Source organism: Rhea pennata, chromosome 2, assembly GCF_028389875.1.
Source record: "Rhea pennata isolate bPtePen1 chromosome 2, bPtePen1.pri, whole genome shotgun sequence".
Lineage (NCBI taxonomy): Eukaryota > Metazoa > Chordata > Aves > Rheiformes > Rheidae > Rhea > Rhea pennata.
Genome location: NC_084664.1, coordinates 45,852,447 through 45,870,264, shown reverse-complemented (window position 1 = coordinate 45,870,264; position 17,818 = coordinate 45,852,447). Strand labels below are relative to the sequence as shown.

General features: G+C 40.7%; 1 protein-coding gene across 3 annotated transcripts in view; it reads right to left on the bottom strand.

The window, feature by feature from the left end:
• CMTM8 (CKLF like MARVEL transmembrane domain containing 8) overlaps positions 1–17,818 on the bottom strand; it is a 39,475-nt gene that overhangs the window by 4,320 nt on the left and 17,337 nt on the right. For all 3 annotated transcript variants that reach the window (XM_062569368.1, XM_062569369.1, XM_062569370.1), the window contains exons 2-3: positions 6,495–6,668; positions 864–980 (exon numbers count right to left, since the gene is read on the bottom strand). In XM_062569368.1, coding sequence (XP_062425352.1) covers positions 864–980; positions 6,495–6,668 — 291 coding nt within the window. The remainder of the gene's footprint in view (positions 1–863; positions 981–6,494; positions 6,669–17,818) is intronic.

Here is a 17,818-nt window from a genome sequence, read left to right as displayed (position 1 = left end):
GTTATCCGATCCTCAAGATAAAGACAAAGCAGGTGTTCAAGTCTCTGCATTCATCACTACAAAAAATAAGCTGCAGAGAAAAGACAGGACTTTGTGAACAGGCCAGAGGGAACAACTGCAGATGCACTAACCCTCAACAAGGCTGTTATTCAGAGTTACTCTATACGAATGAATTTGAACAGTGTTGCTGCAACAAGCTAAGAGTTCTTCTGCAGCTCCCCTAGCTAGCTAAAGAAGATCTTCACCTACTCAGTAATTGATATGACTCTTAAAAAAAATGTGTTTTTTTTTTTTGTTTTTTTTGTTTTTTTTAACCCACATCAACTGACCAGTTTGGATCTCCAAATTTAAGTAGAAAGGCTGTAATGTCAGACTAACCAGTGATTTGCATCTGCTTGGGATGCAAAACCACTTTGGATCCCAAAACACTTGGAAGTTACATCGTTGTTACCCACCCAACCCAGAGAAAATATCAGAAGTGGAGGCTGTAACAGGAAGACCACTGCAGAAACAGCAGCACCACTTCAGAACCTTCCTGGAAACATGCGCATGCCTCAGCTCATAAAAAGGTGAACATACCTTATCAGCTTCAATATAAAGCCAACTGAGTTAGTTAAAGTTGCTTTTGACATTACTTAAGTGCACCGAAGTGATTCCGTGCTCACTCAATTTGTTAAATCTAATGTCCTGAACTATGAATTAAGTTACAGCTATCTGTAGATTTTGTGCATGATCTTCTATACCAGCCTGTAGCTTTTCAAATTCCAGATCACATGGACTTTAATCCTCACCTCTAGTGAGCCTTCTTTTGATATACTTTTATTAATAGATCTAGAACTGATTTAAACAAAAAATGAACTCACTGAAGAAGCTGCCCAGCTGTTGTAATTGTGACTATCCAGTTCTTTGGTAACTGAAGATGCATCTACAATGGCAGCAATGAGGTACAAAATGAAGGCACTTCCGTTAAAACACAGACCCTGTTGCAAAACAAAACAGAACAACCAATTCATACACAAATCTATTTGTTATCATTTTCTATTGCAACATGACAAAACTATCATCTGAAACACAGTGTACACATACAATGTGATTCCTAATTCTTCCTGGATTTCTTCCAGTCTTTATCTATAAAATTAAAATTTAACTGCTTAGTTTTAACACTCATTAAAGCACCTTTTGGGCAAACTCTGCTCTCTCCATCACACTGAACCCAGAAGAGTCTAAAAGCCAGTGTACTGTGGTTTTCCAAAACTGAAAATGAGGACGGAGCTTGGTTATCATGATCTAAATGTTTGGCAGTGAGAATACAACATTATATGAAAAATGAAACAAAACAAACTGCAATTTGATTACTTGTCTAATCTATACGTTGATTTAATGTCAGAGTGAATGAGGTCTGCACACAAAGAACATTGTTAGGATGTTTGCAAAACTTCATGTTTATTTTTAAAGGTGATAAAGAGGGAATCCCTTTTTCAAACAGTATCATTTCCACCATTTCATACCTTTCCTTTCTTCTTCCTCTCAAAAAAGACAGAAACAGATAAAAAGCAAGGAAAACAGTCTGAGTGGACTGCAGGGGTTGTCAAAAGACCCATGGCAGATGTTGCATTTAAAGAATTCTTTTTTTAGCAGCATTCACATCTCAGGATACCTATGGCCATTGCTAGGAAGGAAACAAAGATGACATTGATCTCCCATAACACTACAAAGTATGAACAAGAGCATTTTTTCTGGTTTTGCATGCAAGAGAGAACAGGAAAGGAAGGAAGCAGGCAGGTCAGATAGGAGGAAATACAGACAAAAAAGATATGAGTTTCTTTTTTTAAAGTAAGCAATTTTAATCCTTTGCAGTTTAGTTACTTGCTACTTCAAGGTCATGACCACAGGAAGCCTAACACAAAGAAAAAAGAAAAAAGAAAAAAGAAAAAAGAAAAAAGAGAAAAGAAAAGAAAAGAAAAGAAAAGAGAAGAGAAGAGAAGAGAAGAGAAGAGAAGAGAAGAGAAGAGAAGAGAAGAGAAGAGAAAAAAGAAAAGAAAAGTCCACCTTGCTACTTATCCAAGGCATATGAATTTGGCCATAAAATACCCTTTTAATGCACGGATATGCTGTTTAAGTGGAGTATATGTGACACATTTTGCACACATTTACAATTGCAGGAACTGGCAACTGTCAATTCAAGCCAGGTCCTACTGTTGCACGTGATATGCTCCCTTCAGCTTCTGGCGTCATGTTTGCACTCCAGAGCATCATACAAGTATCATAGCCTTTAACTGTGCTGTTCCAGTTGTCTCCAAGTTCAGCCAGGCTGATGCAGCTCTAACTTATTAACTTGCGTGGTGTGACCCAGGGGATGCTAGGAATATACATCAATTATTCATTGCTGAATTCACCAGTCACCAGCTCTGACAGAGTCTAAAAATAAAAATAAAAATAAAAAAAGAGGTGCAGCCCATGAAGAGAAGTTCAGAAGGCAGTGACAGCAGCTGCATCCACATCAGCAATTCCCTCTGTGCAAAACAATGTGAATCAACACTTGAAGTGGTTGGTGTGGAAGCTCCTCACATCTCTCTCCAGGACACTTGGGTCAGGCAGACTGTGCTTCAGATCAGATTGAGTCTGGCCCACTGCCGCACTTTCTCACGACACATGGGGTTCAACACTTTCTGAAGGAAAGCCATTCCACAAACCCACGCTTGCCTGACTGCAGGCTCCTCCAGGGAGCACAACATATCCTTTCATCTGTTAACATACCACTCTTCAATCACCACTGCCTGCATGAGACTTCGCACACAAAAAGCTTTCTTATTGTTCCTCCTAGTGGCATTTCTGAGTGTCACTGCAGCAGTATCTGCTGCCCTATCCTGGTCCAAGTTTGGACATTTCACTGCAAGGGAGAAGTAGCAGACTAAATCTGGCAGCTGCAGCAACAGTGCCATGAGAATACTTTGAATAAACTGGGACCTGTCATCCTGTACCTTGTTTTCCCAGGCAAAATGGAGGGGCAAAACATCTTCCTGGGGTTTTGGTCACTGCAGCTGTTTTGCTCAACAGAGTCCTGGACCTGGGAGATAAATGTGGACTAGTGGGACTATGTTGTCCTTGGGAGATAAGATGACAACCAGCAGACAGAGAACTTTAAAGATAGGCAATCTTTTTGGCAGCTGATGTCATCATTTCACTATCCTCTCCCAGTCATCTCAGGAGCTCACATCCATGCGTAAGAGAGCAACTATCACCTGTGAGGCCCTGGAGCCTTTCTCTTCCATGTGTCAGGAGCAAATCAGTTTGGGTGGGCAAATCTCTGCAAAGTAGAGATGGAAGCCTCCGAGGCCATCCTCTGTTTGCTCACATAATACATGTAGGTGACATGGATGAAGTCATCCAAGCCTGTGGCTTCCCAGCTGAGAAAGAGACCCACCTTCCCATCCAGCACACGGTCCACAGCAGCTACAGCTACATTCACTGCAAGGGCTCCCACAGTGTTGTTTGGATATGGGCACATCTCATCTGTGGCTTGGCCTCAATACCTACTTGCCCAGATCTTTCTGTCTTCATCCAAAGAAACACTAACATGCAGCAGGCTGCCACAGGCCAAGCCCTGGAGCTTTGGTTTCGTTTCCTCTGTAAATAATTTAAGTTGCTTATAACAAAACTGCTTAAAGACCCAAACTAACCTGAAAAAAATGGAGCCAACAGGAGGATTTGCTTTAAGACTGGTAGTGTTCCAAGCCAAACCACTGATGTACACACAGCCACCGTCTGCTGCCATGCACAAGACCTCAGGCTGAGGGCAGAGAGGCCTCTAAAGCCATATTGGGTGGAGGCTGCCCTGCCTGTCCCAAGTGCTTCTTGTGGAAGGTGCACTGGGAAAAGCCAAGTCTGACCAAGTTCAGAGAGGGTTCGAGGGCACGCACAGTCTCCTGCGATTCCTAAGTCCTTGCAACTTCAGGACATTTGGAAAAAAGCCATTTTATCCATGTTTCCACAGAGTGCAGTAGGCAGGCCCTCATCATTCAGATGGAGCCCAAGGTCTGCGATATAAAGTTCAATTTATACACTTATATTAATGTTTTTCATCTCACCTACATGAGTTGATCTTAATAAAAAGTATTATTTCTGCTTACAAATCTCACCATTCTTTGTCTTAGTTGGGCAGAATAGTAATAAACTATGAAAACTTAAATTTTAGTACAGGATGCCAACAGTTGGCAGACTCAGAAAACTTCTGTAAAGCAATGATTTCCAAATCCTTAAATTTGATAGCCTAGAGTATTTGTTGTTGTTATTTTTAAATTTCCTGTTCCAAAAAGACTCATTTGCCCTCGAAAGCTACAAATCCCTGAAATGTATAAAGAAAAAGAGAACATAATTTTTGAGAAGTGCTGCTTTGGGAAATAACACTGTTGGGGAAGATGGAGTAAATGCAAGCTGATTGGGCCTTTACTGCCAATACATTACTCAAACCAAATGGTTCATGCTAAATTACCATCTGCTTCTTAAATTCAAATATACCAGATTTTAAAAGCTTCCATTGATTGCTTTAGCAAAGAACTTGCACTGTTAAGCATTGTCGGTTTTGGAGTACATCCTTTGGGTTAATTTGCAGTAAAGTAACTGCATCTTAAGCAATCTGGTAACGTGTTTAATCTGCAAAAAAATATGGATTTATGACAGAGAAGTCCAAATAACTTTGGATTTTGGATACTGCATACAGTAAGTACAGTTTGAACTGTCACCTTAAAAGGTGGAGCAGCAAGTAGTGAAGACTGAAACTCAGGATACTCTGGAGAACAGTGGGGAGGTCGGAGTAAACTCACTGACTCGGAAAGCGTGCATCTTGCCCGCGTGAAGGAAGATATTAACAACATTTCCCTGAAAGCAGACCCAACACTTCTCTTGGCCAGCTAGGAGTGGCAGAAGTCCAATTCACAGGCTGTTCCCAACAGCTCTTCTAATACCTTAGGGCAAAACAAGCTGGAATGCAAGCATCTTTGTTTTGTTTTCCATATATTTTCTCTTCAAATTACCTTTTAGTATATAGGGAAACTGCCTTTTGGACCTATGTTTATGTGGTCTTATCTGCGATACCTTGTAATTCAGAGCAAGAAATACATTCCATATCAAGTAGAAACATATCAAATATTTCAGCTTGTCTACCACATAGAGCAAGGCCAACTCATTTACGTGCAGGTGTTGCCTGATATTATTGTTAAATTAATGAAAGAGGATTCAAATGGATGCAAAGATGTTTCCCCTTTGAATGTATTTTACTTATATCAAATGAAATGGAAAAAAAAGTAAATCTCTAAGTGTACATACTGCTGTAATTGAAATAATCCAGCATTTCTGTAACAGTGCTATAGCCTTAATGGTAATTGCTGGTCATGAAACTTGGAAACTGAGAAATTATCTGAACATAATACTGGTTGTTTTTATTAACAATTGCTGTAGTTGACTGTTTGTTACAGCAACCGATGGGAAGACAGAAAAAAAAAAGCATGCTCAATTTTAATCACATCCACAGTATAGCTGATAACCAGCTGTTGGCAGCACAGAAGTCAAATATATTTGATCAGAACAATAACAAACTTCTGGTTAATAATCTTTAGTTAATAAAAAATTAAAGAAGTATCTCACTATAGCAGACAAATGCAAAGCCAGATTTGTAGTAATTCTTGGACTGGTCACAAGTAGATGTTGACTGAGCTGACAATGATTTTTAGGATTTATTTTCCTAAAAACCAGCATCAGTTACAATGACCATTTAAGAAATATACTGCAGAGAAGTATCACTAGCAGGGATTATTCAAACCACAAAACTTGGACTTGAATTTCAAGTGCCAATGAAATTTTTCTGTAATTAAATCAGTTGTTTATCTAGTTTTCATTAAGTCTTGAGCTAATATCAAAGGATTACATGGGAGGTATTTTACATACATATAACACTAACAATCTGCAGTACGAATTTTTTACAGCAGGCCATATATAGCTTGTGAGAGTGCTGCTAATTCTGAACTACCTTTTCTTTTTCTCTAGCAGAGGAAGTCTCATGTTTAAGATCCAGGGTTCCATTTCCAACTCATGGTGTTGACTCAAGTAGGGATTTCTGCTGTTTAAACCATAGGGCCAGGTCTGTTAGCTCAAAGACAGCAGTAGACTCAAAACTCTTCATGGGATATAATCACCATAGGGAGAAAAAAAAAGGCCACTGTGCATAAATATGAATCATACGTACATTATTAAAAATAAAGTCACTTGATCAACTAATGAACAAAATGGTGGAACATCACAGGAAGTGTTTAAAATAAGTGTCTGGGTAGTAAAGAGGTCGAACACTGCAGACAGAAACACAGTCATTAGAGAAAAAGTTGCAAAAGCCACCAGTACAGTAGATTAACTACAGTTGTAGAATACATCAATAGTTTATTCTCTTCAGCACCCAGCAAAACCCCCAGAGTGTAACAACAATAAAGACTAGGTGTATTTACCACCGTGGTCCATGGCACCTGGGGGATCCTGGTGTAGGTCATTGTCATGTAGATGATCAGAAAGAAGACGGTGAGAACCCAGTAAAAGACAGCTACAAACATCACCCAGCCGAAGGCTGGATATAGAAAGTATTCTGTTCCAGCAATCAGGGTCCATACCAGCAACCCTAAAACCTGCAAAAGTTATGGAGAAGAAAGATAACTGTTACACAGTTTTAGACCTTGTATTTTCATTCTAGGTCATCACTTTGGGGGTTTTATAGGGGTTTTATAGGGATGGTGCATACCACAGAAGACATCAACCTGCTACTTTATAGAACAACCAGAAATATGAAGTAAAAGAAAAGCAAATATTGTTTTAAAGAGAGACTGCAATTCCACAGCAGTTTAAGCTGATACAAATCAGCATTGTAATCCCAGCCTCCCTCCACTCCAACCATAAAACTTTGCTCCCTTCCTTGTGCTAGCACAGCCATTCACATAACAATTTGATGGGCCAGTTTGAGATGCCATGCTGATGCTACGCCACCAAAAAAAAAAAAAAAAAAAAAAAAAAAAAAGAAGAAATAAAACTTTTTGCTATGGTAGGATGTCACAAAGGGAAAGATAAAATTATGTGTCTGAGTGTTGGTTTAGCTGTTTAAGGAACTAAATCTGCAGTGGTTTTACAGCTAGCTCTTGAAATGAGAGCTCATTCTAGACATGTAAACCAACTAGGAGAAAACATCATAGTGATTCATGCTTGAATACTTTGAATACTAGCCAGGTTACATCCATGAAGGTAAATACTGTTATTTTGCAACCAGTAAAGTCACTTGGGAAACAGAAGCCTGGAAAGAACCACTGGGATCTTCAGGTCCCATCTGCCACAGTCATAAGTGACTGAGCAATTGGGGTCTCGTTCAAAATGGTCCACAAACACCCACTCTGTGGACTGGCAGGCCTTACAGGCACAAATCAACTCCCAGGGCCTTATAATAAACATAAGATGGGCTGTAAAATATCACCAGCCATCACTGTAATGTACTGCAGAAAGGGTAGGTTGGGAACCCACACTCAAGCAAAGCCCTCAAGCAAATCCTAGCAGACCAGTGTGGGGAAAATACTCCCTCTAGATCCTGAACTTGGCAATCTGTTCACATGCAGGATATGAACAAAATACATCACAGAGATACTTTAATGTACTCTCTCCAGCTTTCTCTAGTGTTTTGCCGATCTCCAATGCATTAGAGGGGTGCAGAGCAAACAAAACAGCAGCCGAGTCATATGCCCAGGAGATAAAAGTATGTTTTGCAAGCTGTCCACCAATTAAAAAAATCTCAACTAAAAATAGAGATATTTTATATCTTTCATATTATTAAAAGAAAAAGAAAGAAAGAAATCTGAATGCAGTCAGATTTTGGAACTAAAAGTCTTATATTTGAAACAAGGCTCATCTCCTTCTGCCGCTTGGACTATGGTGAATGTGCTTAACAGTGAGACACAGAAGCAAGACAAAAATAAAAAAAACAGCAATACATGTATTTAATAGAGCCCAGCTGTACTCAAGATAGACTAAAGAACCACCTACCCCAATACCCTGTCTCCAGCACTCCAGTAACACAGGTTTAAAGAAATATATAAGAACAGACCCCACAATAGCAATATGGCTTTGGTATACTTCCCCAGCTTTCAGGAATCTGCACTGGGGGGACTTTCTGAGCCTAAGTGGTGTCTTTGCAATCAATAACCTTTGAGAGATGATGACAGTTCTGCCATAGCTTCATTTGCACAAGAGCTCATCTTATTCCCCAATAGGCAAATTATTGGCCATAATCCCGCTGACTTTGCTTGTACAGAATTGAGTGCGTAACCATTAACATTATACCTCTAAACATTATATATAAGATAAAACTAAATTGTTAAACAAAAAGTTACCGTAATTGGTAACTTGGACGGTCCTGCTGATTTTCAGCAGCTCGCTGGTACCTCTTTATTCTGTCCTCAGTTCATCTCCCCAGCTGCCACCCAAACTGCCCTCAGCCCTCAGGTTGTTCTCTTGTGTCTTCACAGTGTATTCCTATATAGTATTTACACACTCATCCACATACTGCACCACGCACACATAAAAACACAGTATGTTTGTGCTGTCCACCTTTTTTGTCTTTTAATAGAGAAAGCACCTTAAGGTCTTTTAAGAGCAATTTTCACCACCTCTCTTTAACGTAAAGCCCTGGGACTTGTACAGATGGGGCTAACGATTCCTACTTTCCTCAGCATACCAGGGGAGGGCAGCATTGCCTCACAAGAACAGTTCAAATGGCATTAAGTGGGTAGTTTTAAAACATACACTCTTTTAATAAAAACGTACTAGTTCAGCAAAGTTGCAGGTAGCTCATTACAATCTAGTTCCAACATCATTTTGCTAATAGTAGTAATTCAGTTAATAATGCCTCAAATCCACAAACTACCCATGATTAGATTAAAAACAACAATTGCCCTATTTTAGTGTAGCATCTGTGCTAAAATTAAACAATCCTGATGGACTGTTTAGTTAACAAAATACTATTTTTTGGGATACAAAGTTGCTTTGCATTGTGTCCATCTACTTCACCCCAAAGTTACATTCACCACCCATAAATTACATCAATGGATAATTGGTCTCACGTTCAATAAACAATTACGAAGGGCAGATATAACCTTCACCTGTATATCTAGTAAAATACCAAGGACAGAAATTCTGAAGATGAGACAAAAAAACTAAAGAGAGTACCTCATTAAACAGTATAACCTATTAACAATGGCATTGGTTTCTAGGGAGCTTTTAAAAACAGACATAATTCTTTTTCAGAAAAAGTACAAGCCTATGCAAAATGCTTAATACTAAGTTCAACATGAAAAAGATTCATAGTGACACTTCAGCTTGTGCAAAGGATTATTTTCAGAAAAAGTAAAACTTTCACAAGCAGCAAGGTCTAAAAGTTAACATGGAAAATTTTTATGTTACACAGAATCACTAATCTCATGCAATCACAAAATGTAGCTAGCAAGACATTAACTAGAGCGCTAGTATACTCACTGCTCACAGTTTTTCCAGTACTAAGCTGGTATTGTCACCCTTATTTCAAGATCACATACATTTTAATATTTAAATGGCTGTACATCTTGCATGTATCCAAAGACTTCTTTTTAGTTCATGTTTTTAGCCGGGCCACATCAGTGGCCAAATGATTTATCTAAGCAATTGAGATGTACCATAGATATTTCAGATTTATATTCTTAAGCAGTTCTTGGTTCGTATGCCTCTTAACTTTGATGGGTTGCACATTAGAGTGTGTTTGACATTTTCAGTTAGAGCCAGATATTCTTACTGCATATTACAGGAGCTGACAGGCTGAAATAATACTTCAGTTTTCTTGATTAGAGCTGAAAAGGTCACACCAGCTCACGATCACCTATTCATCCTGCTTGTAGTTAAGTGATACGGCAAATCGTTTTGTTGCCTATGTAAACACATGCAACAAATTGGTTTAAAGTTCACGTTGGCCGTCAGCATCTACAAAACACACAGGGAGTCAAAGCACCACCGACATCTAGACAAGTCTTTCGTTATTAGCTTGTCTTCTCAGCATGTTAAATCCTGAGATAGTTAAAAGCCTGTCTCATAACGCTCCGACTGGCCCGACAGCACGCGCTTGCTGTTCCGCAGAGCGGTACAAGCTGGATGACACTTATGTATCTGCTGGAGAAGAAAACGCTGCCCTTCTCCACAGAAGTACAAATCCCCCCAGCCGGGCTATATTCAAATGCCATCTCATGAACATCCAGGGTGCAGAATCGGGCAAGTCAGTGACTCCCATGCCATATCGCAAAGCAAAGGCCAGCAGTCGTGATACCTGTGCAAGCCTCAAAGCCGGGCAGCGTGCAGGGACAGTGCACACCCGGCTTCGCTACTTCAGGTCACCCGAAAGGCAAGGACACAGCTCCGCTCCCGGGATCTGGGAAGGGCCCATACATAGCTCGCTAGGAGCGGGTCCACTGGAGTGTATTAGTAGCAGCTAAGTATTTGATTTTAATTTATGAGCAAGTCAAGCTATGGAATACCCCTTATTTAAAATTACAGGAATATAGCATGATCCTATCACAAATGATTCTGAAAAAAGGAGGAAAAAAGACATCAGGAAGAAAAAAGAAGGAAACAGTTCATGCCATGGCTGAGGAGAGCGGATGCTGGATCATAAGACTATAATGGCTTTACCAGTTGGGCCCAGTTTTTCAAATCAGATGGGAGAGAGGCATTTCACCCATCACTAAAGACAAACAGTTTCCCCGTATTTATTGCAGTCTATGATTTCACCTCGGACATCTATTTTGTGATCATTTGGCTGCAGCTTGATCAGGTGCTGCCATTGCTAGAATGCATTAACATGTCAGGTGTACTAATGCATACTTCAGCAGTTGGCAGATACTGTAAAGAGGAAATAACTTTGCAGCAAAGTCCAATACTACCGAGTGTGCAAGTTTCAGATGAGATGCTTAACTGCATATTCAAACGCTTACAGAAGTGCCATAATTTTTTCTGCAGCACTGAGAACTTCCGAAGTATTGAACTGTTTAGACATTAAAAAATAAATGAAGGCTTTGTTGCATAGTAGATGAGACACACAGCTTGTCTCATATTACTGGTCAGCAGGTAGGAAAGCAGGCATGAGCTTGAATCTGTGTATTCAATTTTACATTTTAAAGCAGTTTAAAAACTGTAGGACTGAATTTGTACCTGCAAACTATATTAAAAAGCCTGTGATGGACTCAATGACTCCTCTCCAACAGCACTAATGTTACAAATTCTGCAGCATTCATTTTGACTAGTTAACTTGGCAATGCAGTTAAAAATGTTTATGCATCCTTTTCAAAGGGAAAAAAACGTCTCATTGTGGTAGAACTGAGAGTCAAAAACCCAAGGCTCATCTAGTTTCATGAAATAAAAACTATTTGGCATGTTTGCCTAAAGCTTTTCACAGTCCTTGTGCTGGAGATGTTTCCTAGGACCATTTCATTTCTCTGTATGTGTAAGTACTGCAGGATTTATACACAGTTGCTACCAGCACAGATGGAAATGATGGCAGAAGGAGACTTGAAGAGCTGTGCGTCTGTAGAAATACTTGTTTCCTGTATTCAAGGCACCTAAATGTGGACAGAATCCAGTACGTAGAAATTAAGACATCTTGCGTCTCTTTCCCAAGACAAAAGATTTACTGCTAGTAGAAAGAGAAACCATTCTAAGTTATTGCACATCATTATTTCACTACTAAATCACATGTTGGAAACTACCCAGCAGCAGCACAAGCAGCCTATGAATGCTGCAGTCTCCATCCTTTTCTTCCCTAGGCTATTCCCTACATGCAAAAAATTCCCAGGAAATCTACTGTGGGCAGGGAGAGCCCAAATGTTGCTCACCTCTGCTCCCTACTTTCCTAGCTCACTTCCACAACCACAGGGGAGACAAGGTTGGAGAAGCTTTTCTCTGAGCACCAAGAGGGTAAGCGAGGATCCCTGAGGATAGCAAGACCAGCAATTTGGCACTGCTAGGGACCCCCTTATTTGATGCTGACTAGTCTACCATCCTGTAGGTAAATGTAAGCATTTGCTAAGACTAATGATTATTCTTATAAATATTTCATGCTGTGGATCATGCACCAAAACATGGGATCCTGTACCATGAAACAAAATATGCTGGAAGAGAGAGGGGGGAGAGGTACTAAAAAAGAAAAAAGGGAAAGAAGGCTTCCCCCCCACTGCTTATGTAGGTTGTGCCCCAGACAGCCAGTCATACTAAGAAGCAGATGTGTTTGGCTCATATTTGACTGATACAAAATGACTTCTTTTCTTTCAGCAGAGACTTAACGCTGCAAATGTTTGCTTTGCATTTAAATACTCTCTCTAATTAGGATGTTTGTGCTCTCACACGCTCTTAGTTTTATCAAGTGATAGCTAACAATTTCATCTTCTGCCACGAGAGGGAGCGCAGTCATTGCTTTTTGTAGGAAAGTGTTCACGAAGAATGCACTTGCACATGTTTTCCTGATGGTATGAAGGAAGGGTGGGTTTATTTCCCCATACAAGAATTATCTGGTAGAGAGAGAAAGCTGGCAAGGGAAAAAGAGAAATGTACAGAGCCAGTTCTTAGAGCATCTGTAATATCAAGGGGCAGCTTGCATACAATGCTAAAAACACAGATTTGAAAGGACCTGCACAAAGAAACAGATTTATATCCAAGGAATAATAAATTACAGTGTCTGTGCAAAACATCTGCAATAGTTTCATCTTCATTGTGGGCATTACTCATGTAACAATAAAATCAAATGCAGGTTAATCTACAAACCACTTGAAATAAGGATCTACTAAAAAATATCCCAGCATTTATAAAAATATATTTTTAAATATCTATAGGGGGAAAAAAAGCCTAAGAGAAAATGTGGCGAAAGCCTACAAATATCAGATAAATTAATCTAGTATCATTCTAGACTAAAATACAGTACAGCAATTATCTTCATTTAATTCTGATTTTTTTTTTTTTTTGTGCTGCAGTTAGAGAAAAGGTGATCAACATATTTTAAAACTACTTTTAGAACTGGAAGGATTCCAATTTAAACCAGATTTCTATTACAACTAGGTAAAGACATGAAGACAACCAAATTCAAAAAAGGTGTCTATCAGCTACACTTTCTAGAGATATAGGATCCTTTTTGAAGCATCTTTGAAATTTCAAGGACAATGTTAGTATGCACTTTAATAATCTAAGCAATGCAGTGTCTCAGCCTACTCTTTCCCATTCCCAGTCTCCAACAATTTTTTTTTAACATGAACTATTACAAACAGTTAACAGCAGCCAACCACTACCATTCCTCTCCTTGTTATCTGTAATATTGTAAATTATTTTTCCTCCATAAGTATTCAGCAGCACCAGCTCTTGGAGGCATTTCTTTTCCAAAGAGCTCCTGGCAGATGAAAGCTTTGTGATTCACCCGGACTCTCTTCTTGCAAGATGGTCCTGCAGGAAAGAATTTTAGCTCTACACACAGACAAAACAAAACAAAAAATCCTTTGAATCATGTATGTTATGGCAGGTCATACACCAGATGAAAAAAGATAGCATTTTTGATAATATTTCTCAGGACTTTGCTTTCCTAACAAATTTCAAAAATCCACAGCGCTCACAGAAACATGCCAGTGGTCTTAGTGGACATACCAAAGAAGCACCTTATCATTTATTCATTACAAATCTCAATTACTGTCAAACTATATAGTAGCTACAAATCTTACGCCTTTCTCATCTTCAAAACAATTTTTATTAGTAACAAAAAGGTGTAAAATTCACTCCCATTTACTTTCGTAGAAACTCTACAAGTTGTCTGAATATGTTTAAAATTACTTTTAAGCAACCTGTTTCAGCACTGAATCTTCCCACAAGCCTTTACACTTTCTGACACACTCCTGACTCTGGGGTAGCCCCAGCAAGCACCCTCATGACACAGGAGGGCTTGAAACACTGCCAGCGCTAACCGTTACTTAAATGGAGATGCTGCCTTAGAGATTTCTTTTCTTTCTTTCTTTTTTTTTTTTTTTTAAGATTGCTTTCATGAGAAATAAAACTTTACTGGAAGAAACAAGTGTCAAAATATGCTCTAGAAGCATACCTTCACCTTCAATAATGATATATTTTACTCCAGTTTTAGCCCAAATCCAACCACGACCCACACAGAAATACTTCCTGACCCAGGTTTGAAATCGCTCAACTTCAGACCCGGCAGCACCGAGCAGGTAGACCCTGAACAGAGATTTTAATTTGATAGGGAGCACACCCATTTTGAAGTAAGAGGTTTGAAGTCCTTCAGTTGCTGATGGACGCCAGTGCCTTTCCCACCGCTCCAAAGAGCAGGCAAGTCCTCCCACGGGTCACTCAGTTCCCTGGGAAAGAAGCCAAAAGCACCTTTGTGGGAAAAAAAAAAAAAAAAAAAAAAAAACTGGGGCCGGGCCTCCCTACGCATGAGTCAGTACTGAAGCAGAGGGACACAGTAACGGGGGCAGGAATTTGCTGGGTGAGCGTTGGTACCCAGATCAGGCTGGTGCTGATGTTCGGACCGTGACGCTCATTACCCAGCTCAGCCATGCGGTGAAGATGTACTTAACTGGCCGCGGCATGCGTAAATAAGGGTATCGGCTTGCCGTTGTGACCGAGTCCTCATCAGGAGGCAGAGCCAATTTGCAAGAGCTCCCAGGAAGCTATGAAGTGTCACTGGGAAGAGCACTCCGAGCAGTAAGTTAGACACTCACTTCTAATCAGAATGAGTGCTGCCACGCTGCAGTGCTGCCACGGCGTAAAACCACCAGGATCTGAGCGAAATGCCAGTAGCACATCCCCATTTCATGTTCCCTTCAGGAATCTACCAGCTACTGAAACGAAGGCACCATGCCGGGACTCCTGGCCCAGCGCCTGCTGCTGGCTCCACTGACCCCCCTGCAAGGAGAAGTCTCCTGTGATACCCTGCCCTGGCCCACCGTGACTGCTAGAAAGCTAATTCGGGGCTGGGAGATGGTAAAGAAACCGTAGGGTCCATCCCAGCCGCGTCTGAATTCAGGGCTGACTTGCTGCCTCACCTGCAAAGTATGTGAGGAATGTGAGAGCCTGGAACTAGACCCAGTAACACAGATAAAACAGAGAGAGATTAAATTAGAAAAGCAAAAGGCGTGTTCTAGAAAACTGCACAAAAACTGTGAAATTCTTACTCAGTACAAGTTACCCCTTCTTACACTTTCTCACTTTCTCAGGAGATTTTGTACGGGAGAAATAGCTAGCGGTAGAATAGAGAATATTCAGAAGGTAAACAAGAAATAAAATCGTGCTTTGGTTATAAGTTTTGTTCCATGCGATCAAAAAAAAGTCAGAACAGAACATTAGAAACTGTTAGGAAAGGAATTAAAAAAATAAAGAACTAGAACTCCCCCAACAGCGCACGTCGCAGAGCTTTATAAACCAGCGCGCGCCCACAAGCCAGGTATGCTCTGTTCACCTCCCTCTCCTATTTCCAAAGGGATTCAGCAGAATTAAGCAAGTCGCTGAAAATAGCTCCTGCAAGAGACGAAACTTTTATTTGGAAAGAAGACCACTCCAATTTTCTACCGAAGATGAACGTGTCAGAAGTCTGAAGAATGATAGGGAAAAAGGGGGAAAAAGAAGAGAAAAAGGCCTGGGTTAGGCCTCACAGTTTACAGAGCACCCAAGTAAATTATCCGGCAGAAGGCTCAAAAACGCGAGGAAGTGAGCGGTACTTAATGAAAAAAGAATAACAAGGAGAAAACAATACATAATCAGAATACAGAATTAATTGCCACAGGATGTCGCGGAAGCCAAAAACATAATGTGTTTAGCGCATTACACAAACTCATGCGAGACAGGTAATAGCTATGAGCCAACCTACACACGACAGCCGAGATGCAGCCTTCAGCCCTGGAAATTCCTAAACATGCAGCTTGCTAGAAAAATACAGCAGGGAAGGATCTGGATATATGTGCTCCCCTTCTTACACTCTTCCCTAATTTTTTAGTATCAGTCATTATCAGAGACAGACTACTGGCCTAAAGAGACCACCGAGCTGATCCACTAGAATGATAATTTGTAGCTTCTCGTTTTAATTTGCCTTACTTAAACCACAGGAGATCCTGGTAACCGAGTCCTGGAAGCCACAAAAGCGTTAATAGAACAGGATGGAGCGGCTACATGCTACAGCAATTTACCATTTACTTTTAAAGCATAATTATAAGAATAACCTCACATAAGAGCAAAGAACCAGATGGGAATTATGCCTTCGTAAAATCCACCTTCTCACCAGGGCAGTGGGCAAATTGCGTTTGATCATTAACAGATCATTACAATGCGTACAAATCACAAAGATTGGTCCTTGTCCCAGGGCACTTTCCACACTAAAGGTTTTAAGGTTGCTGTGGGTTGCAGTCAGGAGCACACCGCTATTTACCAAGGTCTGTGAATTCTGGCTTAACACTTCTGTTTCGCTTGAGGATCTGCACACACAGAGGCATTTATACAGGTAGCGTGCATCGCACTCTGCTTACAGCTATACTGATATACCCTGGCTAACACAGCGGTAGCAATCACACAGAGTCACAGAATGGCTGAAGTTGGAAGGGACCTCTAGAGATCATCTAGTCCAAACCCCCTGCTCAAGCAGGGTCACCTAGAGCACATTGCACAGGATTGCATCAAGGTGGGTTTTGAGTATCTCCAGAGAAGGAGACTCCACAACCTCTCTGGGCAACCTGGTCCAGTGCTCCGTCACTCTCACAGGGAAGAAGTTTTTTTCCTGATGTCCCGGTGGAACTTCCTGTGTTTCAGTTTGTGCCTGCTGCCTCCTGTCCTGCCACTTGGCACCACAGAAAAGAGTCTGGCCCCATCTGCTTGACACCCTCCCTTCAGATATTTGTATACATTGATAAGATCCCTTCTCAATCTTCTCTTCCCCAATCACCATCTACATGGCCACACCAGAAAACACAACCTGTTTTTTGCCTGAAATGTTCCATTATTTAACAGAAGTGTCTTTCACTGAGAGTACATTAAGACGAGTCCTTCCCAGGTCACTGAGGGAGATCTGCAATCAGCAGCTTCTGCAAAACGCACAGACCTGCTGCTGTGAACCAGGAACACACCGGCTATTTCTGTTGATGGCTTCTTCAGCAGCAGATTTTATTGGAAAAACAACCCAGGGTGGTGTAAAACCCGCAGAAGACAAATAACCTTCCTCAAAAAGCACTGCTGCTTCTTACCGGGCCCTCTGGAAGGGCACGGGGGGAGAGCAGCTGGACAGCGCTGACCTCCACGGCTTGGGATCTCTAAACCTGACCTCACCGCCTGGGGACCATCTAGTCTCTTATCTAGCGCCCACGACAAAGGTGAATACAAGGAATACTGCTACTCCCTTTTCCTTCCACATCCTCGGGGCCCGACGATGGAAGCGATTGTTCCCACCGCCTACCATTTCCACCAGAAACACCTTCTTACCGTGCAGTCACGACGCGGACTTAAAATTATTTTTTTTACTGTCTCTACATTTCCCTGACAGACTGCTAAGACAAACACCGTGGGCTGTAGCTCACAAAAATCACACGTTTGGGAATTATTCATTGGAATTCTTGTTACGCTTTGCAGCGAAATGTAAACGTAAAGAAATAATATAGTAGATCCAAACACAAAATGATCTGCCTTTTCAGTTACTTAATAGGGAAATTTTCACTTAACACCGTTTTGAAGTTTGAACTTCAAAGCAGAC